This window comes from Acinonyx jubatus, chromosome E1 (genome assembly GCF_027475565.1).
Source record: "Acinonyx jubatus isolate Ajub_Pintada_27869175 chromosome E1, VMU_Ajub_asm_v1.0, whole genome shotgun sequence".
NCBI lineage: Eukaryota > Metazoa > Chordata > Mammalia > Carnivora > Felidae > Acinonyx > Acinonyx jubatus.
In genome coordinates this window covers 13633047-13659239 of record NC_069397.1, presented here as the reverse complement: position 1 = coordinate 13659239, position 26193 = coordinate 13633047, and the positions used below count along the sequence as shown (strand labels likewise).

The 26193-nt window shown below is 51.6% G+C and overlaps 1 protein-coding gene across 8 annotated transcripts in view; it reads left to right on the top strand.

Moving 5' to 3' along the window:
• RAP1GAP2 (RAP1 GTPase activating protein 2) overlaps window positions 1-26193 on the top strand; it is a 224663-nt gene that overhangs the window by 106157 nt on the left and 92313 nt on the right. For all 8 annotated transcript variants that reach the window (XR_008294348.1, XM_027034683.2, XM_027034686.2 and 5 more), the window contains one exon: window positions 15940-16024. Coding sequence is in view for 7 of the 8 variants with exons in the window: in XM_027034683.2 (XP_026890484.2) it covers window positions 15940-16024 (85 nt within the window). In the remaining variant the exon portion in view is untranslated. The remainder of the gene's footprint in view (window positions 1-15939; window positions 16025-26193) is intronic.

Below are 26193 nucleotides of genomic sequence, written 5' to 3'. Positions count from 1 at the left end.
CGCTGCCCGTTGTTTCCCAAAGAGGCTGCGCGGTTACACATTCCCACCGGCATTGTACAGGGTTCCAGTTTTTTCACGTCCTTGCCAACACTTGTTATTTATTATTATTTTTTCAAATTATGGTTATCCTGGTGGGTGTGATCAGCTTTTCACTTTAGAAAGATCCTTGTGTCTGGAGCATAGATTGAGGGGTGCGGTGGACGGAGATGGGTTAGGGTGGGGTGGCCGTTGTCCAGGTGAGAGATTGATAGGTGACCAGGTGACAGTGGGGTGGAGAGAAGAGACCAATTTGGGAGGTGGTGAGGACTTAGTGAGATGCACTGAGGCCTTGGGTGGGGAAGAGGGGGTCAGGCGTGACTTATTCACATCATATCCCTGCAGGCTAGCTCTGCGCCAGCACATGATGGGTGCTTTATAAATACTCACCCGAACACTAGATTCCCGAGGAGGAGAAATGGGGCCTTTGGAGCTCTTTGTGCTCTTACGGATGGCCCCTCCCATGGCTGTGCCTGATATAATCCTCGGGCTTGGAGGGGAGGGTGAAGAGAGGTCTCAGGTAGCCCCTCTTCTGAGGGAGGCACAGGGTTACGGAGCCCCCTGATCTGGATCACCTCCATCCTTCTTCATTTCCAGGTCTCCAGGAGACCACGTGGGTGGGGCTGGGGAGCTGGAGAGAATGGCTTTTTGGGGGAGGGTGTGAACCTGTGGAGACCAGTCCAGGACTGGACTGGCAGCTCTGAGGACGTGGAGCCTTTTCTGGGGTCCCTAGCCTCAGGGTAAAAGCACTTCCTGTGTATAGGTCACGCCACGCGAAATTCCCCGCTGCTCCTCCAGGGACACCCAGGGAGAGCTCACAGGTTTCCTCCATTCTTGACGCTTCTGTCAGGGTTCCGGAGGACCCAGAAAGACCTGGCCCAGCCCTTTGTGCGGTTCTCATTGACGTTCTTGCCATAGGCCCCGCCTCTGGGTGTACCTGACCTACTGGGGTTTCTCCAGCTCTGCAGCCTTTTAATGATGGATTTTGGCCTAGATAGGGAGGGAAGTGTCTTTCGATCTAAAAGCTTGCAGCAGCTTCCCTTTTCTTTCTCCTCTCTCCTCCCTTTTCTCTCTTTTCTCTCTCCCTTTTCATCCTCTGCCCCTCTGCTGGGTTCCCCTGCCCCCAACCCCCTTCTGTAAATCTGTAAAACAAACACCTTAAAAAAAATCCCATTCATCTGTTCCGTGTGCAGCTCCAAGCAGGATAAAGCCTCTGCCTCCCTTGGGAGCTGGCTTTTGAGCTTTGGGCATTAGCTCTGTTTATGTGGCTTGGGACAATGGGAGGAGAATCCCAGGGCACTGCCGTGTGGCCCGGGGCCTTGTCAGGCCTCAGAGGCTCTGACCCAGATACGTGGGTGGGTGGCCCTCTGCTCACCTTCCGGTCCAGAGAGGGACCGAGAAAGGACAGGCAGGGGGGAAGACCTGTAACCTTTGAGCGGTGGCAAAGCCAGACGGGCTGCTGCAGTCACCCCTGGCCTGTGGGCTTCTTGGCCGACTGGACCTCTGCCTGCTCTCCTCTCTCCAGGGAGAGCGTGGGGACTGGAGGTCAGATTTGCTGTGGGGTGGGGGGACACCTCCGCCCAATGATAGCTCATTGTGTTCCCAGCTACCCAGGTGAACCTTGCAGCAGGTGCTACCCTAACAAGCACACGGCCATGTCCTTGGCCATGTCCTTTGCTCTGCTGAGGGAATTTATTGTTCAGCACCGTGGGAGGTGTGGGGGGATGCAAGGAGCACACTCGGTGCCCTCCTCAGGAGCTTGGAGTTTGCACTGCAAGTGAGAACCCTGCTCACAGGGCTGGACCCTGATGGAACAGGGAAGGTGAAGTTCAGCCAGTCCATGCTTTGCTGCCCAAAGGTGGAGGGGGCAGGGGGTGGTGGTGGTGCAGAGGGGCTGCAGCTGTCTTCGCTTTTATTCTTTGCTTCGGTGGCCTGTTCATTCACTCAGTGCATGAACGGGATAGCTCGGACCGCAGATTGTGGAGTCAGACTTCTTGAGTTTAGAGTTCTGGGTTCCCTCCAAGAACTGGCTGAGTTTCCCAAGCCTCAGCTGACTCATTTATGTAGATGAAAACATCTCCTTGTCCTGATCATCCACACAGAATTGTGCTTGGCAGAGAAGGTGATAAGAAACCTCATCAGTGTAATTATTATGCAAATGTAAGGTCTTAGTTTTTGAGGGCCTGCAGTGAAGGAATGTGGCCCTGGGCCCCGTGGGCGTGGGCGTGGGCGGGCTGACGACGACGTGGCCCCTGCCTTCAGAGCGCATATAGCCAGCCATGCCGGCCTGCAACTAGACACATTTCATGGAGGATCTGGCTGGAAGGTTCTTATCATGTTTTCTCATGGGGCACTGGCCCAGCATGGCCCTCAAGCTCTTCAATTCATTCAACAAATAGTGACTGAGTGGCCACGGGAGCCAGGCAATGTTTAGGCGCACGCTGGAGGCCAGCAAAGGGCCTGGGTGCCCCCCAAGTCTTGAAGCTGTGCCTGGCTCCTCCAGCAGAAGGAGGCTCTGTGTCCTCTACATCCTGCCACACGCTCTCAGGCTCTGAGTCCACGGGCTTCAGCGGCGCTCATTGGCTGGATGATTTTTGTGGCTGGCCTAGGTGTGGCGTCTTCCTGTCACTCTTTGGTCTGGCCAGCTGGGGCAGAGAGTAGATCTGGGAGGGGGTGACAGAGTCCCTGGGCAGGGGCCTTTAATTCTCAGTGGCCCCAGCTGCCTGTGGAGGCCGACCTCGTGCCTCCTGGGGAGAATAATGCCATTTCTGTGGACAGATCCTTCCAGTGTTACTGACGTTGATGCATCAGCTTGTCACTTAAGTGACTGGGGCAGCTGGAAATGATGCAGCAGGGGGGCCAAAGCAGCAGCCTCTCCTCAGCCCCGATTCCCGGTGGCAGGTGCCGGGCCTGCTCCCTGAGGCCTCGCGTGCTCTGACTTGATGGGTTGCAGGAAGCAGATGTGGCAAGGCCCTTCCCCACACCCAGACTTCTTCATTAGATGCCTCTGGATTCTTTGAATTTTTTTCCCCCAATGAGTATGTAATGATATTTATAATAAAAATGTACAATTCAGAAATAGAGTGATGGCCTCTCACGCAGTGATGTCCTTTTTTAAAAAAATATTTATTTTTGAGACAGCACAAGTGGGGAAGGGGCAGAGAGAGGGGGACAGAGGATCTGAAGCCGGCTCCATGCTGACAGGTGAACCCTGATGCGGGGTTCGAACCCACGAACTGCAGGATCTTAACCCGAGCTGAAGTTAGATGCTCAACCGACTGAGCCGCCCAGGTGCCCCTCAGTAATGTCCTTTGAAATAATCCAGGATAGGTTATTTGTATTTAAAAGATATTTCTGTAGGGAGTTAGCAAATGAAAAGCAGCTTTCTCTTGAAAAAAACCCAAGAACCAAAATAACTCATGTCAGGCTCTCTTCCCAAGCAGCATATCTTTTGGGCATCACGTTGGTCTAGCAGGAAACCCTCAAGGCTCTTGAACTACCCTTTTCCCAACAGAGTTCAGCCAATGATTCCAGTGTCTGAGCCGCCAGCTCTCAGAGACCAGGGCTACTGCGGTGGGGAGCCATTTAGAACTTGCCACCCAGCGTCCCTTAGAATCCTAGCTTTGCCACTTACTTGCTGTAGGACCTTCCACTTAACCTCTCTAAGCCTCAGTTTTTTTATGTGTAAAATGGGAGCATGGTTCTGTACCTCCCTCATAGGGTTGTAGAAAAGATTAAATGAAATAATGCTTGTCAAGAGCTTTACATTGTACTACATGAATATTAGCTAGGATTATGATGAGGATGAGGAAATACGGATATTTTTATTATCTTTACCATCCATGTCCAGAGGAGTAATCCAAGATCAAGGGTGTGACATGAGCTTAGACCAAACTATCGGGGAATGGGTTTACTCTGCCTCTGCCTCTTGAGCAGGAAGTTGAGGTTAAAGTAACAATCTGGCCTACTCAGCCAAATTGCAGTGGAGGTAACGCTGGCCTGTCCCATGCTGCTCTTTTAGCCCTCCAGCTCTGAGGGTCTGTGAGCTCCTCATTTTGTTTATCCACCTTTTAGTTAATTCAGTACCGGTCACTATGCTGGGGGCTGGCCTGGCAGGCAGGGTTCATGTCAGGCACCAGGGAAGCGGCCTGGACAGAGGCAGCCCATCAAGGCCCTCTGTTCTCACTGAGTCAGGAGGTGAGCCTGGCCAGGGGAGTGAGTTTCTGTTCATTACTTGGAGATCTTGGTTATCCAGTGTGCTCTGGGTTGCCAAGTTCTTTTTCTGAACCTTCCAGTCATACCACACTGCAAGGGTCATGCCTGTTTTCCAGTGTGTTCCTGGAGGCATGCATAGTTATCTTGTCCTTCCTTTCCTAATGTCCTGGGGAAAGAAGCTAATGCTAGGAGGAGGCAAGAGGGCTGATATCACAGGTTTGGTTCATCGGCATTAGGTTCTGGAGGTTGGATTGGAGCATGTTGGTAAGGTGAGATCGCAGCCCTGACCCCCTGGGCTGAGTCAGCTATGCTTGGTTGCTTGGCTGCAGGTGGACCCCTTGCCCTGGCCATTCATCTCCCAGTGATGTACCATGGTCACACACAGGAAAGGGCGAGAATGAAAAGGGGCCACGTGCTCTGTCTCAGTGTTGGAAAACGGCTCCAAGCATTTGTGTTTCTAATGAACGAAGCTTTCAGAGATTGGGAATAGCATTATTAATTGAAAAGACTACATATTTACCCTGAAATTCTATGGTCTGTCTCCACCGAGACTCAGTTGTTTTGAGCCAGTGATGAAACTCTATAACTGGCATGTTCCTGAGTAATAACATATTCAGAAGAGTTAAGAGTTAAGAGGCAGAGTCTGGGAGTGTGGTGGAGTGATAGCTTAGCAAGGTGAGCCCAAGTCCGGCAGATAGTTGGGTGGTTCCTTAACATGGATGGTTTAACACACACCTATGCTGGGCATGAGGACATGGGGCTTTTTCTCTCCTGGGGTCTACTAGGAATTCTGCCAAGACTTGGGATCACGTAGTAAGCAGTGTATCCTTATGTTAGCCTCATTTTTTGGTTCAATAGTCGAGCTTTACTTACTATGATTGTGTAAGAATTGCTTATTGTTGAGCCAAGGAGGGCACTATAATTATGTTTCCTTTCTTGTAGAAGCTTTTATTTTTCCCGGAGTTAGTGATTAATGTGTTTCTTCCATTAGCATAGTTTTCTGTGTACTTATTTTTGTTTTTCTGTTTTTCTATTTTTATTTATTGTCATAATTCCTTGAGTAGTCTTTTTTTTTCCTACCAAGAGTTTGCACCTATTAGATATCCTGTCTGTCAGTTCCATTCTTTTCATCAGGAGGCTTCACTTCCAGAGCCCTCTATCCTCTACTGTTCCTGTTATGGTAAAAGGATAGCCATTTTATTAGGCACACAATCTGTAGGTTAGAATTTCAGGTAGGGCACATCAAAGGTGGATGGCTCATCTCTGCTTCACAATGCCTGAGACCTCATCCTGGATGGCTCAGATGGCTGGAGATGGCTGGGATGCTCAGCTGGGGCCATACGTCTGGGGCCTCAGTTCTGGCTTGGTTCCTAGGTTTCTCTTGTCGCTTCTGCTGCGGCTGAAATGTCCAAAATGGTTTCTTCACGTATGTGGTGTGGACTGGATATCTGGAACATCTGGAATTTGGCTGGTATCTGTATCTCCATGTGGCTGGCCATAGGACAATAGTCTCAGGATAGTTGGACTTCTTACATGCTGGCTGTTTTCCCTAGAGTAAATGTTCCTAGAGATCGAGGTGGAAGCTTCAAGGGTTCCTGTGACTCAGCCTTGGAAGAAGTTAAGTAATGTTATTTCTGTCCCATTCTGTTGGTCCAAACTGAGTTACAGGGCCAGCACAGGTTCAAGGCAAGGGGAGGTACACGGGCATCCGCATCAAGAGATATGCTCATCAGGAAGCCAACTTTGGAGACTAGCTACCACAACTCTCTTTCTTATCCGTTACTTCTTCCTGGAACCATTTTTGGTCAGGTATTGGATCCTCTCATGTTTTTATCTTTATCTTTTCTTTTTCATTTTCCACATCTTTGTCTTCTTGTTCTTTTTTGGGAACTTTGACTTAGTCTTCACATCATGTTTTTATTTTCTAAGCTCTCTTTCTCTCCTGATCATTCCATTTTTTTATAGCATTCTCTCCTTGTGTCATGGATACAAAATCTTGTCTTATCTCTCTGGGGATATTACTTTATAGTAGTGTTTTGGGGTCCCCATTGGTTCCTTGCATTGTCTGTTACCTTCGGGTTCCTCTTGATTATTTTGACATCTCTCCCTGATGCTGGAGTCTTTCCTCAAATGTCTGGCGATCCTTGGCTGTCTCTCTGTACCCAAGAGTGAGGCACTAGGAACTGGATTGGGAACTGTGTGCTTGGGCTGGCGTGCCACCTGGGAGCTTCCATGCAGGGTGATGATTAGGTAGCAAAGTGCCCTTTCCATTGGAGTCCAGATGTCTTTTCTCAGGGATTGTTGCTCAGTTTCTTATGGTGGTGAGGGTTGGGAAGGTCATCTGGCTGCTGAGGAAGTGACAGGTTGGGAGGCTGTCCAAAGGCTCCGTGTCTTAAGTATCAAACACTCTGCTGGGGTGATTCCAGCCCATCTTCCAGGCACAAGCCATCTTTTGTAGGCTGGATTTTCCTCTTCTGTTACATTTGCTCTTGTCATTTCACACTTAAAAAAAAAACTGTTATTTTAAGGGGCTTCAGAAGAAGCAAAATAAATGCAGGTAATCAGTCTGATATGTTCATCATGGAAGTTTCAACAGAGACAGATATAGTCTGTCTCTACTTCTATGTTTGTATCCATATCCATATTTATATCTATCTCTCCTAAAAGAAGTGAGAGAGAACTACTTAAAAATTATTTTTTGTTAGGGCACCTGGGTGGCTCAGTCAGTTAAGCATCCAACTTTGGCTCAGGTCATGATCTCATGATTCGTGGGTTCAAGCCCTGTGTCAGGCTCTGTGCTGACAGCTCAGAGCCTGGAGCCTGCTTCAGATTATGTATCTCCCTCTGTCTCTCTGCGCCTCCCCTGCTCACGCTCTGTCTCTCTGTGTCTTTCAAGAATAAAAAAACATTAAAAAAAATATTTTTTGTTGTGATGCATGCCATACATTTAAACTGAATTATGCAGTAAGCACCCACGTACTTGGCATCCAGGTCATGAAATACTAACAGGCTGGGAAAATGCTGATATTCTGTGCTTTTGTGGCTCCATGGTTTGTGATTGTGGTTCTGAAGCTATCTGAGGCCGTGACCCTGTGAGCTGGCCATCTTTGCCCTGAGCATGATGTGGCTCCTTCAACTGAGGCCAGACGGTGCCAAGCAGAGTGGCTGAGCGCTGAGGCTGAGCATGTGAGGGAAGCTGTTTCCAGGTGATACAGCGCGTTTAGGCTGGATGACACGCGTACCCGCACCTCTCTTCTCCTCACTCCTGACTCTCTGCTAAGGCTTCTGTACTTTCCTGATCCCTCCTGGGTTTCCCAGGACCCCCTGACTTGCGGTGTGTCCAGAATGAATGCTTTATCATCTGCCTTTCACAAACCTAGTTCTTCTCCTCAGATGTGTCATGTACGAAGCACCCATCACTTGGTTTTCTGACACCCAGCCTTTTAGCTTCTCTTCTTCCTACTGTATCACTAAGTGACCTTTTTTTTTTTAAAGTTTATTTATTTTTGAGAGAGAGAGCGAGCGAGCGAGCATGGGGGGAGGGGCAAAAAGAGAGGGGGGCTGAGGATCTGTGCTGACATCAGACAGCCCAATGTGGGGCTCGAATTCACAAACCGTGAAATCATGACCTGAGCTGAAGTCAGAAGCTTAACTGACTGAGCCACCCAGGTGTCCCCCAACACCCAAATTTCTGACTCCGTGACTCTTGGGCCCACACCACACCCCTCAGGGTCTGCGCTTACTCATGTGTGAGCCGTACGGCGTCAGTCAGTCCTAAAAGTTGTCTATTGGGTAAGGCTTTTCCCAGGAGTGTGGAGATGTGCCTGTGTGTGTAGGCTGGTCCATCAGCTCTGAGATGTAATACAGGAGGCTCACTTGTCCCTAACCAGGGGCCATAGCCAGGTCTCCAGGGCGGGGTCACCCTCCTGTCCTGTTCCTCCTGGTGCCTGTCCTTTCTCTTACCCCTGGCCCAGTCGAGGGATTCAGGGCCCTCCGTGCCATCCTCACCCAACACATCTGGAGAGAAGCCAGCGTGTTCTTTGAAGCTACAGGCACCAAGTATCACCCAGAACTCCCCTTGGTCCCATGTGTAGCCCCCTTTCATTGCCCAGGGTATGGCCTATTCACCTCCTGTGCTGCCCTGGGTTCTGCTGTCAGTGCATTCCTTATGGGGGACCCACAGACCCCGTGGATGGACCCCTGATGCTCATGCCTTTTTTTTTTTTCTTTTAATAAGCTCTATGCCCAACATGGGGTTTGAACTCATGACTCCGAGATCAAGAGTCGCATGCTCTGGGACACCTGGCTGGCCCGGTTGGTAGACCGTGCAACTCTTGGTCTTGGGGTCTTGGGGTCATGAGTTCAAGCCCCACGTTGGCTGTGGAGATTTGTTTTAAACATCTTAAAAAAATAAAAAGAGTTGCATGCTCTACCAACTGAGCCAGCCAGGCACCCCGACATTCATGCTTTATAAATATGTGTCTCTGAACCAGCTGTGCCTCCTGATAGGTTCTTCCTGAGACGTGACCTGCTCACTTTTTGCACACTCGTGCTGAGGTGATTTGGGAACTGCGCTCTCTGGAGAACAGGAGAGAGGCTGCCTGTGGGATTTGGGCACCTCCCCTTGCCTCTCCAGGCCTCGATGTCCTTGTCTGTGTGATTAGGCTGTTGAATGGTTTCTAATGGTTTCTCCCAGGGCTGCTGGTCTGTGTCCACGAACCCCAGGATTGGGTGTGCATGGCGGGGGCGGGGGCTTGCCATTTTGCATCCTTGGGGAATTTTGAGTCACCAAAGGTCCAGAGTTGGGGTCCGGATCTCCAGGAACCAATTAGAGTGTGCACGGGGATGGGACATGACACCAGAGACAACCATGCCAGATGCTTCCAGGTGAGCAGTGCCTGCTCTTCTCAAGGGGAACCGGTGGGGCACTGGGACTCACTCCCTTCGCCTGCTGGCACCTCTCACTCCCGAATCCTGTGCCCCCTTGTGGCCCCTCGCCTCCCCGCCAGCCCCATGGGGCTCTGTTCTTCTCTGCTTCCACATCGGCCCCAGCACAGGACAGACATTAACCCCCTCACCTCTCCGTCTGTCCCTTTGGGGCTTGGAATCAAGCCATGCGCATGTGCCAAGAGCCTGGTGGCCCCCACACAGTGGCTGGGCTCTCCTGTCCCTGCCTCCTAAACTTAGGGTCCAAAGTACGTGGGCATCCGAGTTCCCCCAGGTTTGAAGCTGTCCCTGCCTCTTCTCTGTGCTCGGATTCACTTTCTGCCTTGATCCCCCTCCCCTGTGCCCACTCCCACACCCCTCATTTGATGGCCGCCTTGGCAACAACGACAGTGGCCAGGTATCATGTTTTTGCTGTGTACCAGGCACTGTGCTAAGTGCTTTACAGGCTTATTCAGGCCACTGGTGAGGTGGGTATAGTTACACCATTTTACAGATGTGGAAACTGAGGGGCATGGAGATGAAGTGACCTGACCAGGGTCACATAGCTAATCGGTAGGGCTGGAATTCAAATCCAGGCTTGTTGGGCCATAAAGCCGGTGCTTTTGATCTTACTGTACACACTGCCCACCTGCCTTGCTTGAGGCCAGAGCCTGGTTCTCTCTACTCCATCCAGCCTGCTGCCCGGGTGACCGGCCATGCCTGCACGGAGCCTCTCAAGGTGCTTTCAACCATGGGGATGCCCCAGCACTGCTTGCTGCTAGAATGAGGGTTATGTGATTGTGTGCTGGGTCTGGGGCCTCCGTAGCCGGCAAGGCAGACTCCTCTGGGTATGGACCTCAGCCTGCACCCAGCCTGGTGTGCCCTGCTCATCCATCCCCCTGGCCCGCCTTACCCAGGGACCACATAAGTATCTGCCACCATAAAAACTGTCAAAACACTAGCCCTCGAGGAGTTGAACACAATTTTCTGAGTCCTGTTCAGGGAACGGGCGTTGGGAGTTAGCCCGCCCATTCTGCAGATGAGAAAGCAGAGAGACTGAGACTTTGAGGTTCAGCTCATCAGGCTTCTAATTCTTCTTTCCTCTCATTGTGTCTGATTCTTGCGATGATTTCTCATGAATCTTTTATATTATGTTATTTCCTATTGTTTATGGTTTAGTTGGTTGTATAGGATGGGGAAATGGGATCAGCTAGAACTCAGAAGATCTCTCCAAATCAGTGACAGTGCAGGTACTCCTGAGGGCTGGAGTGGGGACGAAGGGCGTGGCTGGGATCCCAGTCAGTGTCTGAAGCATTGCCGCACAGCCAGAGCTTGCACAGCCCGGGGCCCTGCGGGCACCAAAGGGCAGCCGGAGAGGAGAGTAAGCAGAAGTGACAGAACTAGAGTCCAGTTAGCCCCTTGTCTCTTGTTTGTTTTTAAAAATTCAGTTTTAATTTACATGCCATAACATTCACCCTTTTATACCCAATGCTTTTTAGTGTATTGACAAAGTTGTGCAACTATCACCACCATGTAGTTCCAGAACATATTTATCACTTTGGAAAGAAACTCCCATTCCCCTCCATTCTCTGTCTGCCCCTGGTGACCGCTAGTCTACTTTCTGTCTCTGGATTTGCCTGTTTTGGACATTTCACGTAAATGGAATCATATAACATGTGGCCTCTTGTGTCTGGCGTCTTTTCACGTAGTGTAATGTTTCCGAACTTCATCCACGCTGTGGCATAGGTCAGTACTTTGTTCCTTTTTATGGCTGAATAATACTCCATCCACAGACCACATTTTGCTTATTCATTCATTGCGTGCGGACACTGGGTTCTTTCCACCTTTTGGCTGTTGTGAATGGTATGCCTCCTTCCTTTTTGGTTGCGTTTTCCCGGAAAGCTTCTTATAGTGGCCAACTGTCTGCATTCCTCTAGCTTGGCTATTTGGAAAATGGGAGAAAACCCAGCCAAGCATGGCTGGGTGGCTGGGGACCTGGGGACCTGGTGGGGTGAGGGATGCAGAGGGGGTTTGTGGGTTTGGGAGAACTCTCTTCCAGAGGAAGGCTTAAACCTGGCCCCAGAGCCATCTGCTGATAGGTGAAAGGTTTTCCTGTTGTTGATTATTAACCAGTAGTTATGGTCCTGAGAGTAGTTCCCTGGGGCTAGCATGGGTGCTTATTTGAGATGCCAGAAATGTTTTCAGAGACATTAAACAGTCCTGGACCCTCACTTCTCTCTCTCTACTCGGAGACCAGATCACCATTTTCTGGGTTATAGTAACAACAAATATGATGAAAATAACAATAGTCTACGTTTGTATAGGATTTTATGTTTTATTTCACGGCCATTACATTTAATTCCTCAAAACATCATCACCCCCATCTTTGCAGATGTGGAGAAGTGAGGTAACCTACCCAAGGTCATGCAGTGGGGTGGTGGGTGGAGCCAGACTGGAACCTGGGAGTCCCTTGATCCCTAGTGTAGGGCACTTTCATAGAAGTATGGGGGACATGGCGGCTGCGGTGGCCTCAAATGGTCTAGGGTAGAGAAATCGAAGCTGGATAGAGAGGAGCTGGAGGCCAGGGTACTGTAAGTAGGGCCCCCACCTGGGGTGTGTCCAGTGCCCTGTGAACAGTCCCATCTGGTGACCCATCTCCTGGCTTTCTCAGCTTCTCCCAAAGGCTCTCTGATCACTTCCTCCAGAGGTTTGCATTTGGCTGAAGCCAGCCAGGCCCTCTCCTAGCTGCCCCAGGATCGCCCATGCTTCTGGGGAAGGAATCCCAGAGCAGAGACCCTCAGTGGCAGATGGTTTTGGGGCAGAGGGATGCTGAGTGGGTAGCACCTCCAGGACCCCCGGAGGCTGGAGGAGGCCCCTGACCCTCCCATTCATGCGTGTTTTACCACCTTTCTCTTTTAGCTGTCTGTATGATCTTCTTCCTCCCTTGTCTGCCACCTCTCTGTTCTCCCCGGCGCCCCCCCGCCCCATGGGTCCCATGTCATCAGAGCTGTGTATGAGCATTCAGCTGGCTTGGCCAGTGAGGCAGTTTCAGACTCAGTGCCGTGATAATGTCAGGATCGCTGTGGGTCACAAGAAAGTTGTTATAAGTAATAGTAAGGATACCACCTCTGCTAATAATTTGCCTTATGCTTCTAATAAATGAGAGCAGACTGAAGGTTATCTCTTGGTGTAATCGTGTCACTTTCATCGGCTTATGTATGATTTGTTTGCCAGTTCTCTCGGCTGGAATGACGCTGAGCACCGAAGTTCTTACTCGTCTTATCTCAGTACCAGCTGGTGACTGGGCTGGGCCTGGCTGTCCCTGGGAGGGTGGCTCCCAAACGAATGTCCTTGGTTGTGAGGGCGGGGGCAGGACGAGGTTGAGCCCAGCTGACCATGGCCGGGGTGATGACGCTGAAGCAGGGATTTCATCGTCTTTGTTTTTGGTCCTCCAATTACAAGGCCGAGGCTAGCACCTGGGACTTGGGTAGCACATTTGTCTCCCGGGGCTGCTGTAACCAAGTGCCACGGATCTGCACCTTAAGACAACAAACCTTTGTTGTCTCTATTCTGGAGGCTAGAGGTCCAAAATCAAGGTGTCAGAGGGGCCTGCTCCTTCTGCAGCCTCTGGGGTAGACTCCTTCCTTGCCTCCTACAGCTTCTGGCGGTGGCTGGCAACCCTCGGTGTTCCCGCCGCCTCTTTCCAGTCTCTGCCTCTATTGTCATGTGGCGTTCTCCCTGTGTCTGTGTCTTCACATGGACGCCTTCTCCTCTTGTAAGGACACCAGCCAGATTGAATTAAGGGACGGCCCTGATGATCTCTTGATTACATCTCCAAATAGGGACACATTCATGGGGCCTGGAGGTTAGGACTTCAGCATATTGTTTGGGGGGGACGTGATTCAACCCGTAAGAGGCCGTTGGCTCTTGATTAAGTACCTTTGGCTCCTCGGAGTTGAGCGTGGGGGAGGGGACACACGTCCCCTCCCCTCCCATAGGCCACTTGAGCCGCCTATATATACCAATCAGTGAAGGGTCGATTTGCAGCCAAGGTCCTGGGTGTACTCTGAGTTCGGATCTTTCTGAGAGCAGCAGTCTTGCCTTCTACCTACCCAGGCATTGCATCTGGTATCTTGGAAGAGCCCAGAACTGGTGCGAAGCTGCTAGCCCCTGGTGCCCATTCCTGCTCCAGCACTTTCCAGGCTCCAGACATCATTCAGTAAATCCTTCTGGCTGGAAGATGCCCTGTGTTCCCCACAAATTGTCCTCACCACTCCCTGGAAACTGGTCCCAGGGGCTTATTCCAGCATCCAGGGAAAACTGGCTGGTGCAGGGAAGGGGGGCTCAGCCCAGGGAGCGTTGGGGGCAGTGGTCCTTTGCCTGAGACTCAGGGACCTTGAGTAATAATCACATCTGCTCTGGTCCCATGGGAGGGGACGTTGCATACCTTAGGGACAGAAGCAGACAGTGTGACTGTGTATCTGAGCGTCCTTTGACCAGCTGACCTGCCAGCGTTGCCCTCCTCTGGGATTAGTGTGCTTGGAGAGCCAGGACTGTTGTCAGGCAAGTTTGCCACAGCTCCCTCCAGGGGACTAGTCCAGAGGTCCTCAGCTAACCTCCACACAGCCCTGTAGACTTTGGGTAGGGGGCTTGCCTCCTCTGCCCTCTCTGCATGCTTCTAACTCCTTGGCTGCCAGCCCCCAAGGGGAGTAGCCCTTGTCCATTCTCACCTGAGGGGACCCGAGGGTGGTGCCCCCATCCTTGATCATCTCCCCCCCCGCCACTCCCTTTCCCCCACCGTGGCTCTCAGAGGCTGGGCCCATTGAGGATGAGCAGAGGCTGCAGGGGAAAAGGCAGAGTGACCGGAGGGGGTCTGTGCTGGGACGCAGCTCTGTGGGGTCCACAGGCAGGTGAGGGCCAGAGCAGCTGGGCTGGACCCCACACCGGTTCCAGGCCATAACGGGGAGGCGGTGGCTCTGAGAGGTGGAAGGAGCCTCATGCATTCCTCACGTGTGTGTGTGTGCGTGTGCATGCACACACGCACACGTGCTGAGTCGTGGCCCTGCTGGTTCTTGGGCCGGTTATAGTCTGGACTCGGAGGGAGGGGGTCCCCCACCTTTCCTGCCCTCAGAGTGAGACTGGGTTCAGGAAGACAGGAGGGGCAAGGCAGACGGAGGATCAGAAAGGGGGATTGGCAGGCTGAGGTCAATGGGGTCACATGGATCCTCTGCCAAGACATTCACGCGGTCTCCTTCCCTGGTTGCCTAGATGAGAATGAGGCATGGCCAGCTGCGGGGGCAGGCAGGGGTCGTGCCGGCGAGACAGGGCCCCGTGGCACCTGGTCTGTCTTCTTTTAGGTTGGGCCTGCCCTGTGGGCTGAGGGGAGCCAGGCTGGGGTGGTGTGTGGGTCTCAGGGCAAGGGCTGCCTCTGGAAAGGCAGGTAGGCCAGGCTCTGTGGGGAGGCCGGGCCTCTCTCATGAAGGAGGCTTGGGGTTGGGGCTGTCATCCCCGTTGGCGAGATGTGGGCTGCAAAGTACAAGAAGCATTCTGTCAAGGTGGCAGTGGGGGTCCTTTGGTCATTTAAGTGTGACCCAGGTGTCAGGCTCACTCTCTTGGCTGCTTCAGGGTGGAGCTCTGGAGAAGGAGACGGCAGCAGAGTTGGGAGCTTTGATGGCTCAGCCTGGTCTTCTTGGGCTTGTCATATCCTCACCTCTCGCTGCTGTCCCGGGAGATAGCCAGGGCACGTCCAGGACACCATAGTCCCTCGTCTGGGGCTCCCCCAGGTTCTGCCCAGCTGGCCCTGTTGCATAATCAATCATTGCTCCGGAGACTTATCTCACTGCAAACATCGTGCCTGGTGATGAGACTGCGAACTAGCACTCCCTGGTCACTGGCAAGGGCCAGATGGCAAGTGGGGAGTGTGTGAGAGCAGTGAACTTGTCACAGTCATGTTGTCATGGTGACATAACTCTGTTTAGCTGCTTCTCCATGGTCCTAGCCCACGTGAACTAAAATAAGTTCTACCTGCAGCTTACACAGCAGGCAGCCCCATCCTCCCGAGGTCAGCTCTCTGGCCGCGGTGTGTGTGTGGGGGGGGGGATGCGGGGGGAAGTGGCAAAGGGTACCCAGGAAGGATGAATCACAAATGTTTATGCTCCTCTTCTGTCTCTGTCTTTTTGCTGGTCCTTAATTAAAATGTATTTTGAAATACATCTACTAAACGTATACATGAAGAGTATTTTGCTAACCCCTAGAATTTTGACAAATGAGAAAACTTGAAGATAAACGGTAATTGCTACAGTTTCAGGGCCTAGTTATTTTCCACTGTGTCAAACTTTGCTGTTGTGGTAAAACAGTTAGTTTATTTTGATGCCTTGAAGCATTTGGAGGTGCCTTGGAGGCCTTTAGGTGTTGTGGGTCCCGTATGTGTTAAGAGTGGTGGCCCCGGTACATCAGTGGACATCATAGTCTCCTGGAGGGATTGTAAGACCCAGCTTCCTAGCCCCGTCGCTGGAGACTCTGGCGTGCACCTGGGCATTTACATTTCTAACAAGTTCCCAGGTGATGCCCATGTGGCTGGTGCAGGAACCACACGTGGAATAGCCCCACTGGCGGGTTTAGGACATCCCAGCAGAGGATGCATTCCACTCTGGTTTCACGCAGTGTGTGTTAGACCGGGTCCCCATGCCCAGCTGCTCTTGGCAGAGAGGGAATGGCTCAGGCCCTGACTCATGTCTTCTGTGTTCTGTGGCCTCTTCACAGGAAGCAGGAGCTGGCCAACAGCTCGGATGTGACCTTCCCAGACCGGCCGCTGTCCCCTCCTCTCACTGCGCCTCCCACCATGAAGGTAAGAGGCTTAGAGTTGGTGAGTGGGAAGGGGAGGTGGCTGTCCCTTCAGTCCCAGGCCCGGCTACTTCCATCCAGTGGGAGCCAGAGAGTGCCCTGACACCTCAGGAGGCAGTGTCCACTTGAGCTCACCAGTGTGGGAGGAAAGTGTGACTGAGACTTGGGGGTGTCAGGGGCAGTGAGGAAATAGACTGGGGCTGAATGGGGTTGCGAGAGGCCTTGGGGAGCTGTGGGGTCCAGCACAAGGGACTCAGGCAGGAGTAAGCGAGGAGACTTGGAATGCAGCCTGGTGCCTTAAGGGACCACTTCCCAGGAGGGCTGCCTTGCTCTGGGGCTGGGGGAGGCGGGGGTCCTGTGGGGTGGGACCCTCCTGGGACTTGAATGGCACTTGCATGCTGGTCTACCTGCCTCTGACTGGCTCTCCTGGGCTGGCCCTGTCATCCCCATGTGGGAGAGTTGCCCTGGAGCTTCTTGGGGTCACTAATTCTTTTCCTATTCGCACTTCATTCACAAGTCTCTTTCCTGGGAGACTGTCTCCCAGAACCCCAGGCCATGACTACTCATTCCTGGAGAGGGCCTGAGGCAACCGTACCCTTCCCCCACCATGCCCTTCCCCCTTCATCTTTCAGCACCCCCCCCTCCCGCCCCCCCAGAATGGTTACAGGGCTGAGCTGGCTCTCAGGGAGGACTTAGGCTCAGCCAGTATTCCTGCCTAGGCAGCAATGCACCTCCTTTCTTCCCTCCCTCCCTCCCACAGTTTGCCAGGTGAGGACTAGCTCTGAAGAGGTCACCTGCCTCCTGAGTCATCTGAAGGGACATCTATGCCAGCCTCTATCTCTGTCCAGGGGGCTCTGCTGTGAAATGACTCACAAGGAAATGATTAAGCATCTCTCCCCTGTTGCTTTCTGCTGTCCCCCCTCTCCCCTGACCGATCTGTTACACAGTGGTTACCCGCCCCCCCCCCCCGCCCCCCGCCAAGAAGTGGATGAGAGCCACCGCTCCATTATCATCCCATACAGAATGCCCACCGCGTGGAGAGCTGTAGGGTGTGCAACAAGGGGGAATATCCTGAATGACAGCCAGAGCCTGCCCTGGTTGGAGTGGGTGGGGCACAGGGCTGAGTGAGGACACCCCTGCTTTCCACCTGGAGGAGGACCCAGGGGCATTGACAGCCAGACAGCCTCTGTCAGCCAGTTTGCACGGAGTAATGCCGAGAAGCGTTCTGAGTGTCAGCCCCTTGGTTTGCAAGTTTGGATGTGGGATGCTTGTCACTGTGCTCATGGGTGGTAGGAGTTTGTGGGGAGAGCCCTGAAAGTCTCCGAGGAGGAATCCCTGAGTTCTCTTGGCAGGCTTTACTTACTCACATGCTTATTTAATTCATTCAGCACCCAGTATTTGCTCAAATGTTGTATTAGTCAGGACTCTTGGGTACCAGTGACAGAAACATAAACTCACTTTGGCTTAAGCATGAAAGGGAATTTCTTGCTTTCTAATGGCAACTATAGACTCCAGGCATGGCTGCATCTGAGATCTGTCTCTTTCCATCTCTCTTCTCTGTTGGTTTTATTCTTTGTCAAGCTCTGTCGCTGTGGTGGCAGGATGGTGACAGTAGCTCCTACCTGCTAAGTAACTTCAGTAGAAAGAAGAGTGTCTTTCCCCCAGCAGTCCCAGCAGAAGTCTCAGGGAGGAAGCTTGAGGGCCTGGCTTAGGTTACCTGTCTGTCTCTGAACCAATCATTGCGGCCAGAATGACGGAGGCTCTGATTGGCCAGACCCAGGTTGCAGGCCCACTCTCTAAGCCCAAAGAACTAAGAGTGGGGGAAGGGTGGTTCCTCAAAGAAAAATTAGGGTGTCATGAGGAGAAGATGGGGAGGTGGATGCAGGGAAGGCAAGACCAAACAGCTTTCTACCGCAAGTGCTGACCATGTGCCAGCAAGGCCCGTTGCTGAGTGCTGGGGACCTGGTGGCGAACGAGGCATCGAAATGCCCGCCCTCCTGGAGCTTGTAGTCTAGCTAGGGAGACAAAAGTTGAAAAACTAACTTTAAGATGCAGGATGGACTGTCAGGTGTGATCAGTGTTCCAAAGGAGAAGCCCAGCATAGCTTGGGGACAATACAAGGGACGTGTGAGGGAATCCAACCTAACCTTGGAGAGGGTCAGGGAGGACTTCCTAGGAAAGGATGTTGAAGTTGAGCCCTGGGAGTTGAGTAGGACTTCGTCGGGCAAAGATGCAGACAGAGTGGAGGAGAGTGTTCCAGATGCTTGCTACTCAAAGTGAGGCCAAGGGACTGGCAAGGCCCGCGTCATTTGGGAGCTCCTTAGGAGTGCAGACTCTCAGAATCAGCATTCCAGACTGTTACGCATAAGCACTGCTGCCAGCTCTGTAGGCCCTGGGACAGGAGGGACAGGGCCTGAGGTGGGAAGGACGGGGCCTGAGGCAGGAGGGAGGGCAGAATGGTCAGAGCATCCAGTTAGGGATGGAGAGGCAGACCCTTGCAAGTTTTATTTATTTTATTATTATTTTTTTAATTTGGTCTGAGAACATTTTTGTATGTTGAAGTATAGTCGACACACAATGTTACACGAGTTTCAGGTGTACAGCATAGCAATTTGACAAGTCTCCATGTCACACGGTGCCCCCCACGAGTGTAGCTGCCGCCTGTCACCACACGCTGTTACAGCACCATTGACTATCTTCCCTATACTGTGCCTTTCTTTTTTTTAATGTTTATTTTTGAGAGAAAGAGAGAGTGTGGGAGGGGTAGAGAAAGAGAGAGAGAGAGAGAGAGAGAGAGAGAGAGAGACAGAGGATCTGAAGCAGGCTTCAGGCTGAGAGCACAGAGCCTGTTGTGGGGCTTGAACTCATGAACCTCAAGGTCACAACCTGAGCCAAAGTCAGATGCTTAACTGACTGAGCCACTGAGGCGCTCCTATGCTGTGCCTTTTATCCCCGTTTTTATTTATTCTATAACTGGGAGCCTGTATCTTCTATCCCCTTCACTCAGTCTGCCCATCCTGCCCACCTCAACCCTTAGAAGTTTCGTTAGAGATTTTGGGCTTTATCCTAACTAAGGGCACTGATGTCATTGAAGATTTTAGTTAGAGCACTACCTAGATGATGCAACTTTTGGAAAATCACCCTGGCTCTTGGGTGGAGAATTTGTAGGAGGAGCAGAGTGGAAAGTGGAGTAGGGTTGGGAGGCCACCAAAGGAGTCCAGTGCAGAGGGGGTTAGGGAATGATGGTGGCCTGTCTCTGAGGGGTCTGTGGAGTTATCTGGAAGTGATCAGATCTTCGATTTCCTAGGAGGTAGATTGATGAGACAGGAGGATTTGTGGACAGGTAGGAGGCAAGGGCGGCCCCAGGTTGGGAACAACTGATGCATGGTACAGCCATTCTCTGAGATGGTGGGCTCAAGAGGGAGGGTGAGGGCTTAAGTTCTAAGTGCTGTGTTGCACATGCTTGAGACACAAATGGGGGTGTCAGTGAGCCGCTGAGTATTTGGAGGCCAGACTCAGAAGAAGGGTCTGGATTGGAGGCAGGAATCTAGACCCATTCTTCTAGAGGCGGGAGTTAAAAGTTGGGGTGGAAGGTCAGGCAAGGGGCAGTGGGCGCTCCAGGGAGAGGGTGCGGTGAGAAGAGGAGAGATTCCTGGGGCGGCCCCTTGAGGGGCTCCCCCAGGCAAAGGCTGTTGTGGAGGAGGCTGGAGACCGGGTGGGAGGAGCATTTAACAAAGGAGGAATGGGCAGCTGTGTGAGCTGCAACAGAGGCCAGGTGTGATGTGGAGCGTGCAGTGGCCTGGTGGCATTGCTGCTGTAACTCAGAACAGTTCCGGGGAGGGAGGACTGGACAGCAGGCAGGGGTGTGTTGAGGAGTGAGTGGAAATGTTGAAAGAGGGGAACCAGGAAGACGCGTGGATATAGGAGGGAAGGGGCTGATCACGAATCTGGAGCACAAGGAAGAGTTTATTAGTGAATGTAGTGATTCATTCAAAAAATTACTTGTGACTGTACTCTGGGTACCTGACCCTGCTCTGTTCTGGCCAGCACAGGGCCCAGCAGGCTGGCAGGGGGTAAAGGAGGGCTGGCCTGATCGGGACCTCGGACAGCCTCAGAGCAGAGCAGCAACCTATGGGGCGACTGTACTGTCCAAAGCCCCAAGGCCAAGGTTAGAGCTGAGGACTCAGAGGAAGATGTCGGGGGTCACCCCGAGGACTCACAGTGGTGTCAATGCCCTTCTGTGGCTGGTGTCAGTGTGTGTGTGTGTGTGTGTGTGTGTGTGTGTGTGTGTGTGTGTGCGTGTGGTGTACCTGGACTTAAAGGTCTCTTTATGACTGTTACTTGGATTTATTCTGTGGCAAGGACTTAGCCTGTGGCCACAGGTAGGAGGCTGGCTGTGGCAAGGATATTTTTTGTCCTTTGGCAAAGCAGACTGACTCATGTGGTCACAACCACAAGCCTCATGCCAGCCTGCTCATTGCGAAGGGAGTGTCCCTTTTGTGACTGCACTTACCAAGTCATGTTGCTGGTCATCCTGACACCTCCCTGCATGGAACTCCTTGAGGGCTGCGACCACCCTGTTCTCTGAGTCCCCTGGCTGGGGTGGTGCCTGGTGGATGTTTATGCCTTGTGGGCTGTACGGGACATCCAGGTCGGAAGAGCCTGTGTTTCATCTGCTGCTTCTCTGGTTTCGCTTGAATGTTACATCCCAGCAGACTCTTTGTCTCTAGGTAATGCTTTTCTAAATTAAGCCCTTGCACATGTGTTCTTAAAGATGCGTCCCGAGGCTCCCTCCTTCCTCGTCAGTCTTAGGTGGGGTCTCACCTGCACGGATTGGGTTGGTGCTTGTGATGTCCATGTCCAGGGGGGGATCGGGCCTCCGCTTTGCTGATACCTTCCGACATCCCTAGGTTATTTATTGCACACTGAGCTCTGAGACATTCAGGGTGGGGCCGGATTCTCTCCAGGGTCTCCGGCCCCTCCCGGCATCTGGGCAGCGGGGGCGGGTCTCCCCTGGTTCCCTTGGCCCCACAGGCCTGGGGCAGGGGTGGCAGGCACACCCTTTTGGTGGATTAGCTTGGGAGTCACAGAATGTCAGGGATGGATGATGATTCATTTCTTTTGTAGGTAAATTGGGTGGGAAATGAGACTCCCCCTGAAGATAGGTGTGTTTCTCCTGTGGTCCAAATTCCAGGACCCAAACCAGTTTTGGGAAAGCGCTCCCCGCGTCCGGCTCCTCACAGCCAGGACAGCCGCTGGTCTGGTCTGTCCTCCCACCAGGAGGGGACTTCCGGGACAGAGGAAGCCTCCAGCCTCCCCAGGCCAGGCCTCTGCCCCCGCTGGGTGCCTGATGCAACTGGTCTTCACTCCCCCTCCCCCGCCCCTTTGCTGTTTGTGTTTTTCAGGGTTTTTTTTCTTTTTCTTTTTTTTCTAATATGAAACTGAGAAAAAGCAACCAAAGAGATGCTAAGCAGATGGGCTGAACGAGAGCCCAGTTCCAGCCCAAACTCACACTGTGGATGGTGCAGGGTGGGCTGGGAGAGGGGTTTGGGGCTGTCTCCCTGGGAATGCTGTGGATTGCTTCCAGGTCCACAGTTTTTTGATCTGATTTCCGTGCCCAATGGATCAATAGGCGTTTGGAGACGGCCCACTGTGTGTGCCCAGCGCTACGCTGGGCTCTGTGGGGTCAAACCGAGGCCACAGTCCTCACCCCTCAAAGAACCTGCTGTCTACAGGGGGCCTTAACTGAGCAGAAGAAACCATATGGCTCAGCATGTGACAAGCTCAAATGTGTCGTGTGGCTCCTCAGTGGGGTGGAGAGGAGTGAGGGTGGCTTCTTGGGGAGGCGGGGTGGGGGAGGCGGAAGGGCCTTGATGGCAAGTGTGGGGTTGGGCTAACCCCCTGGGACTGACCGGAGACGACAACCTTTCTGGGCTTCGTGAAGTGAAGGGTTGGGGTTGACCCTCCCGATTCTCTCCCAGCTCATAGTAAATGTGCTGGGCATTTCGTTGAAGGTGACATTGCTGGGACTTCTTCTGACCTTGATCTGAACTGTTGTACTTGTCTCTGGGTCTCCACTAGGCCTGGAGTGGCCTGGGAAGCTGGGAGGTGACCTTTGCTCAGTCTCCTCCATCCTCCCTTGAGTGAGTCTGAGGGCAGCCCCTTCCCCACCTTCTCCAGCCCCCTTTGTGCGAGTATCAGGGCAGCCCCCCACCTCCCTCACACCTTCTCCAGTCCTGTTTGTGCGAGCCTGAGGGTAGCCCCCTCTCACACTGTCTCCAGCCCCCTTTGTGCCAGTCTGAGGGCAGTCCCTCTCAGACCTTCTCTCTTCTAGGAGATGACAATGGGGGCCTGGGGTTCCTCCTGTGGAGATGAACAGGAAGTCTCGTTCCTACATTGCTCCTGTGGTACTCTGCTCTCTATGACTCATTAATGCTCTCAAAACCCTCAAGGGTAGGTCAGGAGGGTATTAGTTTCCAGATGCCAGGGAAGAAAATGGAGTCCTAGGAGCCTTCTTCTCTGTACCCTCTTCATTCCCTTTGGGCAGAGCTGTGCAGGTTCCTCCTCACACCCTCCCAGGCTCATGCTTTAAGGTGTGGGAGGGACTGCCCTCAGACTGGCACAAAGGCTCCCATCAGCCATTCACTCCCCACAGGGGCAGGGCTGAGCTTTCCTCTTGGACTTGTAGCTGGCTCGTAGCTGGTCCCAGGCCCCAGGCCCAACACCAGCCCTTTAGTTTGTTCCTGGTTCCTGCCTCCTCTCTTCTGTCCATGCTTGGAAGGGAGACTGCTCCCCACCTCCATTAGGGTTGGGTGAGGGGGTGTCAGCCCCCCACTGAGATCTACCAATTTTGTATGGATGAGGTACAGAAGCATTTGTGGGAAGGATATTGGGGACCTTCTTGGGGCACAAGGGCTCAAGGACATAGCAGGAAGGTTTGGTTTCTCCCTTTCAAGCCCTGGAGGGGCATGTGAGAATTAGGAGACATATTTGTTCTCTCATTACTACTGCGGCAGAGGTTCTCGGTGATGCTCTGGGCCCTGGGAGGGCTGTCTCTGGTCCCCACACAGACCCCATTTATGTCACCTGTTCAGATATCATCCCCTTGGGAGCTACTTCCCAGGAGCCCAAGGACAGTGTGGCCATGAGAAAGGGCTTGCCTGCATCTGTGTCTGCGGGGATGCACCTTGGAGGCTTTAAGAACGTGGAGGTGTCTCTGTGTGCACCACCTGCAGAGAGCCATGCCTCATGCGTGCATATGTGCACACACGCATGTTGTCCTGCTTTTGTTCATGCTTTAAGGCCAACTAACTTACACTTCTTGCACATCACTTTAGGTGTAACTGCTTTTTAAAAAATTTACTTACGTTGAAATGCATAAATCTTAACTTTACACTTTTATTAATATGTTCATGTGACCTATACCAGATTCAGAGATAGGAAATTTCTGTGTCCCCAGAATGTTCTACTGTGTCCCTTTCTAGTCATCTTCCTCCCCACCCCGCGACTTGCCCCTGCCACAGAAGCAACCAGGTCTCTGATTTTTTCCACTATCAGTTTATTTTGCCTGTTCTAGAGCTCATTTGAAAGGAATCCTATATTATGTATTCCTTTGTGTTCAGCTCCGCCTAAGGTCTGTGAGGTCTGCTCGAGCTGCCAGTGTGTTGGTAGTTTGTTCCTTTTTATTGCTGTTGTATGAATGTGCCATAATTTGTTCATTCTCCTGTTGAGGGACATATGGGTTATTTCTAAGTTTTGGCGGTAATGAATAGACAAATGCTATGCACATTCTGATTTGCTTTGTTTTGTTTTGTTGTTTTTGTTTTTCGGAGATGTGTTTTCATTTCTCTCAGGTAAATATCTAGAGTGAAATTGCTGGGTCAACAGGTAGGTGAATGGTTAACCTTATACGTGCCTGCCAATTGCCAAATGGTTGTACCGTTTTACATTCCCACTGGCGACGTTATGAGAATTTCGATTGCTCCACATCCTCGCCAACATTTGCCATTGTCAGTCTATTTAATTTTAGCCACTTGAGTGAGCATATAGGGGCATCTCATTGTGGTTTTAGTTTGCGTTTTCCTGATGACTAGTGATGCTGAACATTTTTTCACATGGTTGTGGACTGTCTCATAGTTCCTTTTGCCCTGTGTTCCCCCTTAAAGTCGGGTTGTCTTCTTGTAGCCATTCTTTACTCAGTATGGATACAAGTTCATTCCTTTTTTTTTTTTTTTTTAAAGATTTTGTTTTTAAGTAATCTCTACACCCCGTATGGGTCTCAAACTCACAATGCTGAGATCAGGAGTCACACACTCCACTTACTGAGCCAGGCACGCGCCCTAGTTCGTACCTGTTCTTAACAGTGCCTTTGATGAGCAGAAGTTTTAATTTTGGTGATGTCTGATTTTTCATTTTATATCTGTTGCTTTCAGTGGCCTAAGAAGTGCATGCTCAGTGTATATCACAAAGATTCCTTCTAGAAGCTTTATGGTTTTAGCTGTAGGTCTCAGACCCATCGCAATTTAATTGTGTATGGCATGATATGGAGTCTAGGTCCATGTATTCCCATATATACATGGAAAGGCTTTTCAGTTGCTCTGGTGCTTTAATCAAAGGTCCGCTGGTCATATAAGTGTATTTGTATGGTTGTTTCTCCAAGCCGTGGTGCTTCTCTAGACGTGGAATGGCAAATCCCTGACACTGGTGCTGTCACTCCACCCTCCTGGCCCACAGTGGATGTTAGTAATAGATCACAGTACTCTTTCCCATGAGTTTGGATGCCGTCTCAGAATCCTCTCCATCAAAGCACTGCAGGCAGCTGCCACAAGTCATTGGAGTTGACATTTGAGATGAATTACTTCTGGCATCTCTGATTGAAATTGTCAGAGGAGGTTAAGTTATTTGCTCAAGGTCCCATAGCTGGTGAGTGCAGAGCCAGGATATGGACTCAGGTCTGTCTGTGTGACTCTGGAGCCGGTGCTGTCTTAAACGCTATTCCAGACTCCTTTGTGTGAATCATTTGAGTGTGTTACTTAATCTCCCTAACCTGTAATTTATTCTCCTGTAGTGGAGGGACAATGGCCATCTGACCTGGAGGAGAGGGTGTGAGAAGTAATGAGGTAATCCATGAGGTAGCTAGTAGAGTGCCTAACACATAGTAGATGGTCAATAATTGGTTGTGATGATAATGATGGTAATTTTTAAAAAGATTTTCAGTAATTTCTATACTCACCATGGGGCTTGAACCCACAACCCTGAGATGAAGAGTCATATGCTCCATGAACTGAGCCAGTCAGGCACTGATGATGGTGATGGTGATGGTGATGGTGATAACAACTACGATGGCAATGATGTGGTTCTTGCCTTTGAGAAACATATAGTCAGGGCTTCTCTCTAGGGAACTGGGGGCCACCAGCACATGAGAGTCCGTGGCCTGTTCCCCTGTAGCCGTGGGATCCTGGCCTTTGAACTGGAGGCATCAGAGAGGAACCCTGCTTCCTAGACATTGCTAATTGGAATCTAGACCACAGGACTTGGACTAGCCACGTGGGCCACTTGGGCCTTGTTCCTTCTCTCCCTTATGTGGGGGGAATGGCTAGTCTTCCAGAATCCTTTCTCTGGGAACCCTCTTCCCCTGTCCTTTGAGTCTCTAGCCCATCCCCCTTTCCTTCTGACAGGCCACATGGTCTCCCCCACCGTGAAGGCTAATCTCATTCCTTTGACCTGGACTTGGGCCCCTTTGAGGTTCTTTCTCAAAGATGTGAAGCAATATTGAGTAGTAGTTAAGAACACAGTTTCTGGAGCCAGTCTGCTTGGGCTTAGGGTTTTATCACTTCCTAGCTGTGTAACTTCTCTGTGCCTCAGTTTCCTCATTGGTAGAATAGAGACATAAGAGAACCTGCTTCGTGTGGTTGTGGTGGAGATGAATTGACATCATGTATGCTTATCACTTAGAACAGAGGCACTTAGCATGTTCTCCAGAAATGTTAGTCATTATGATTCCTCCAGAGAACAGCAATGCTTAGAGGGAAAGTCTAGAAGGAAGTATACTGATTTTTCTGTTAATATAGTTTCTTCTCAGTTTCTCCTGATTTCTTGCTCTACCTGGCGAGCATGGTTGAGGTGCCTCTCCCTGTCCAATGAACAAAACTGAAATTGCATTTTGTGTGATTG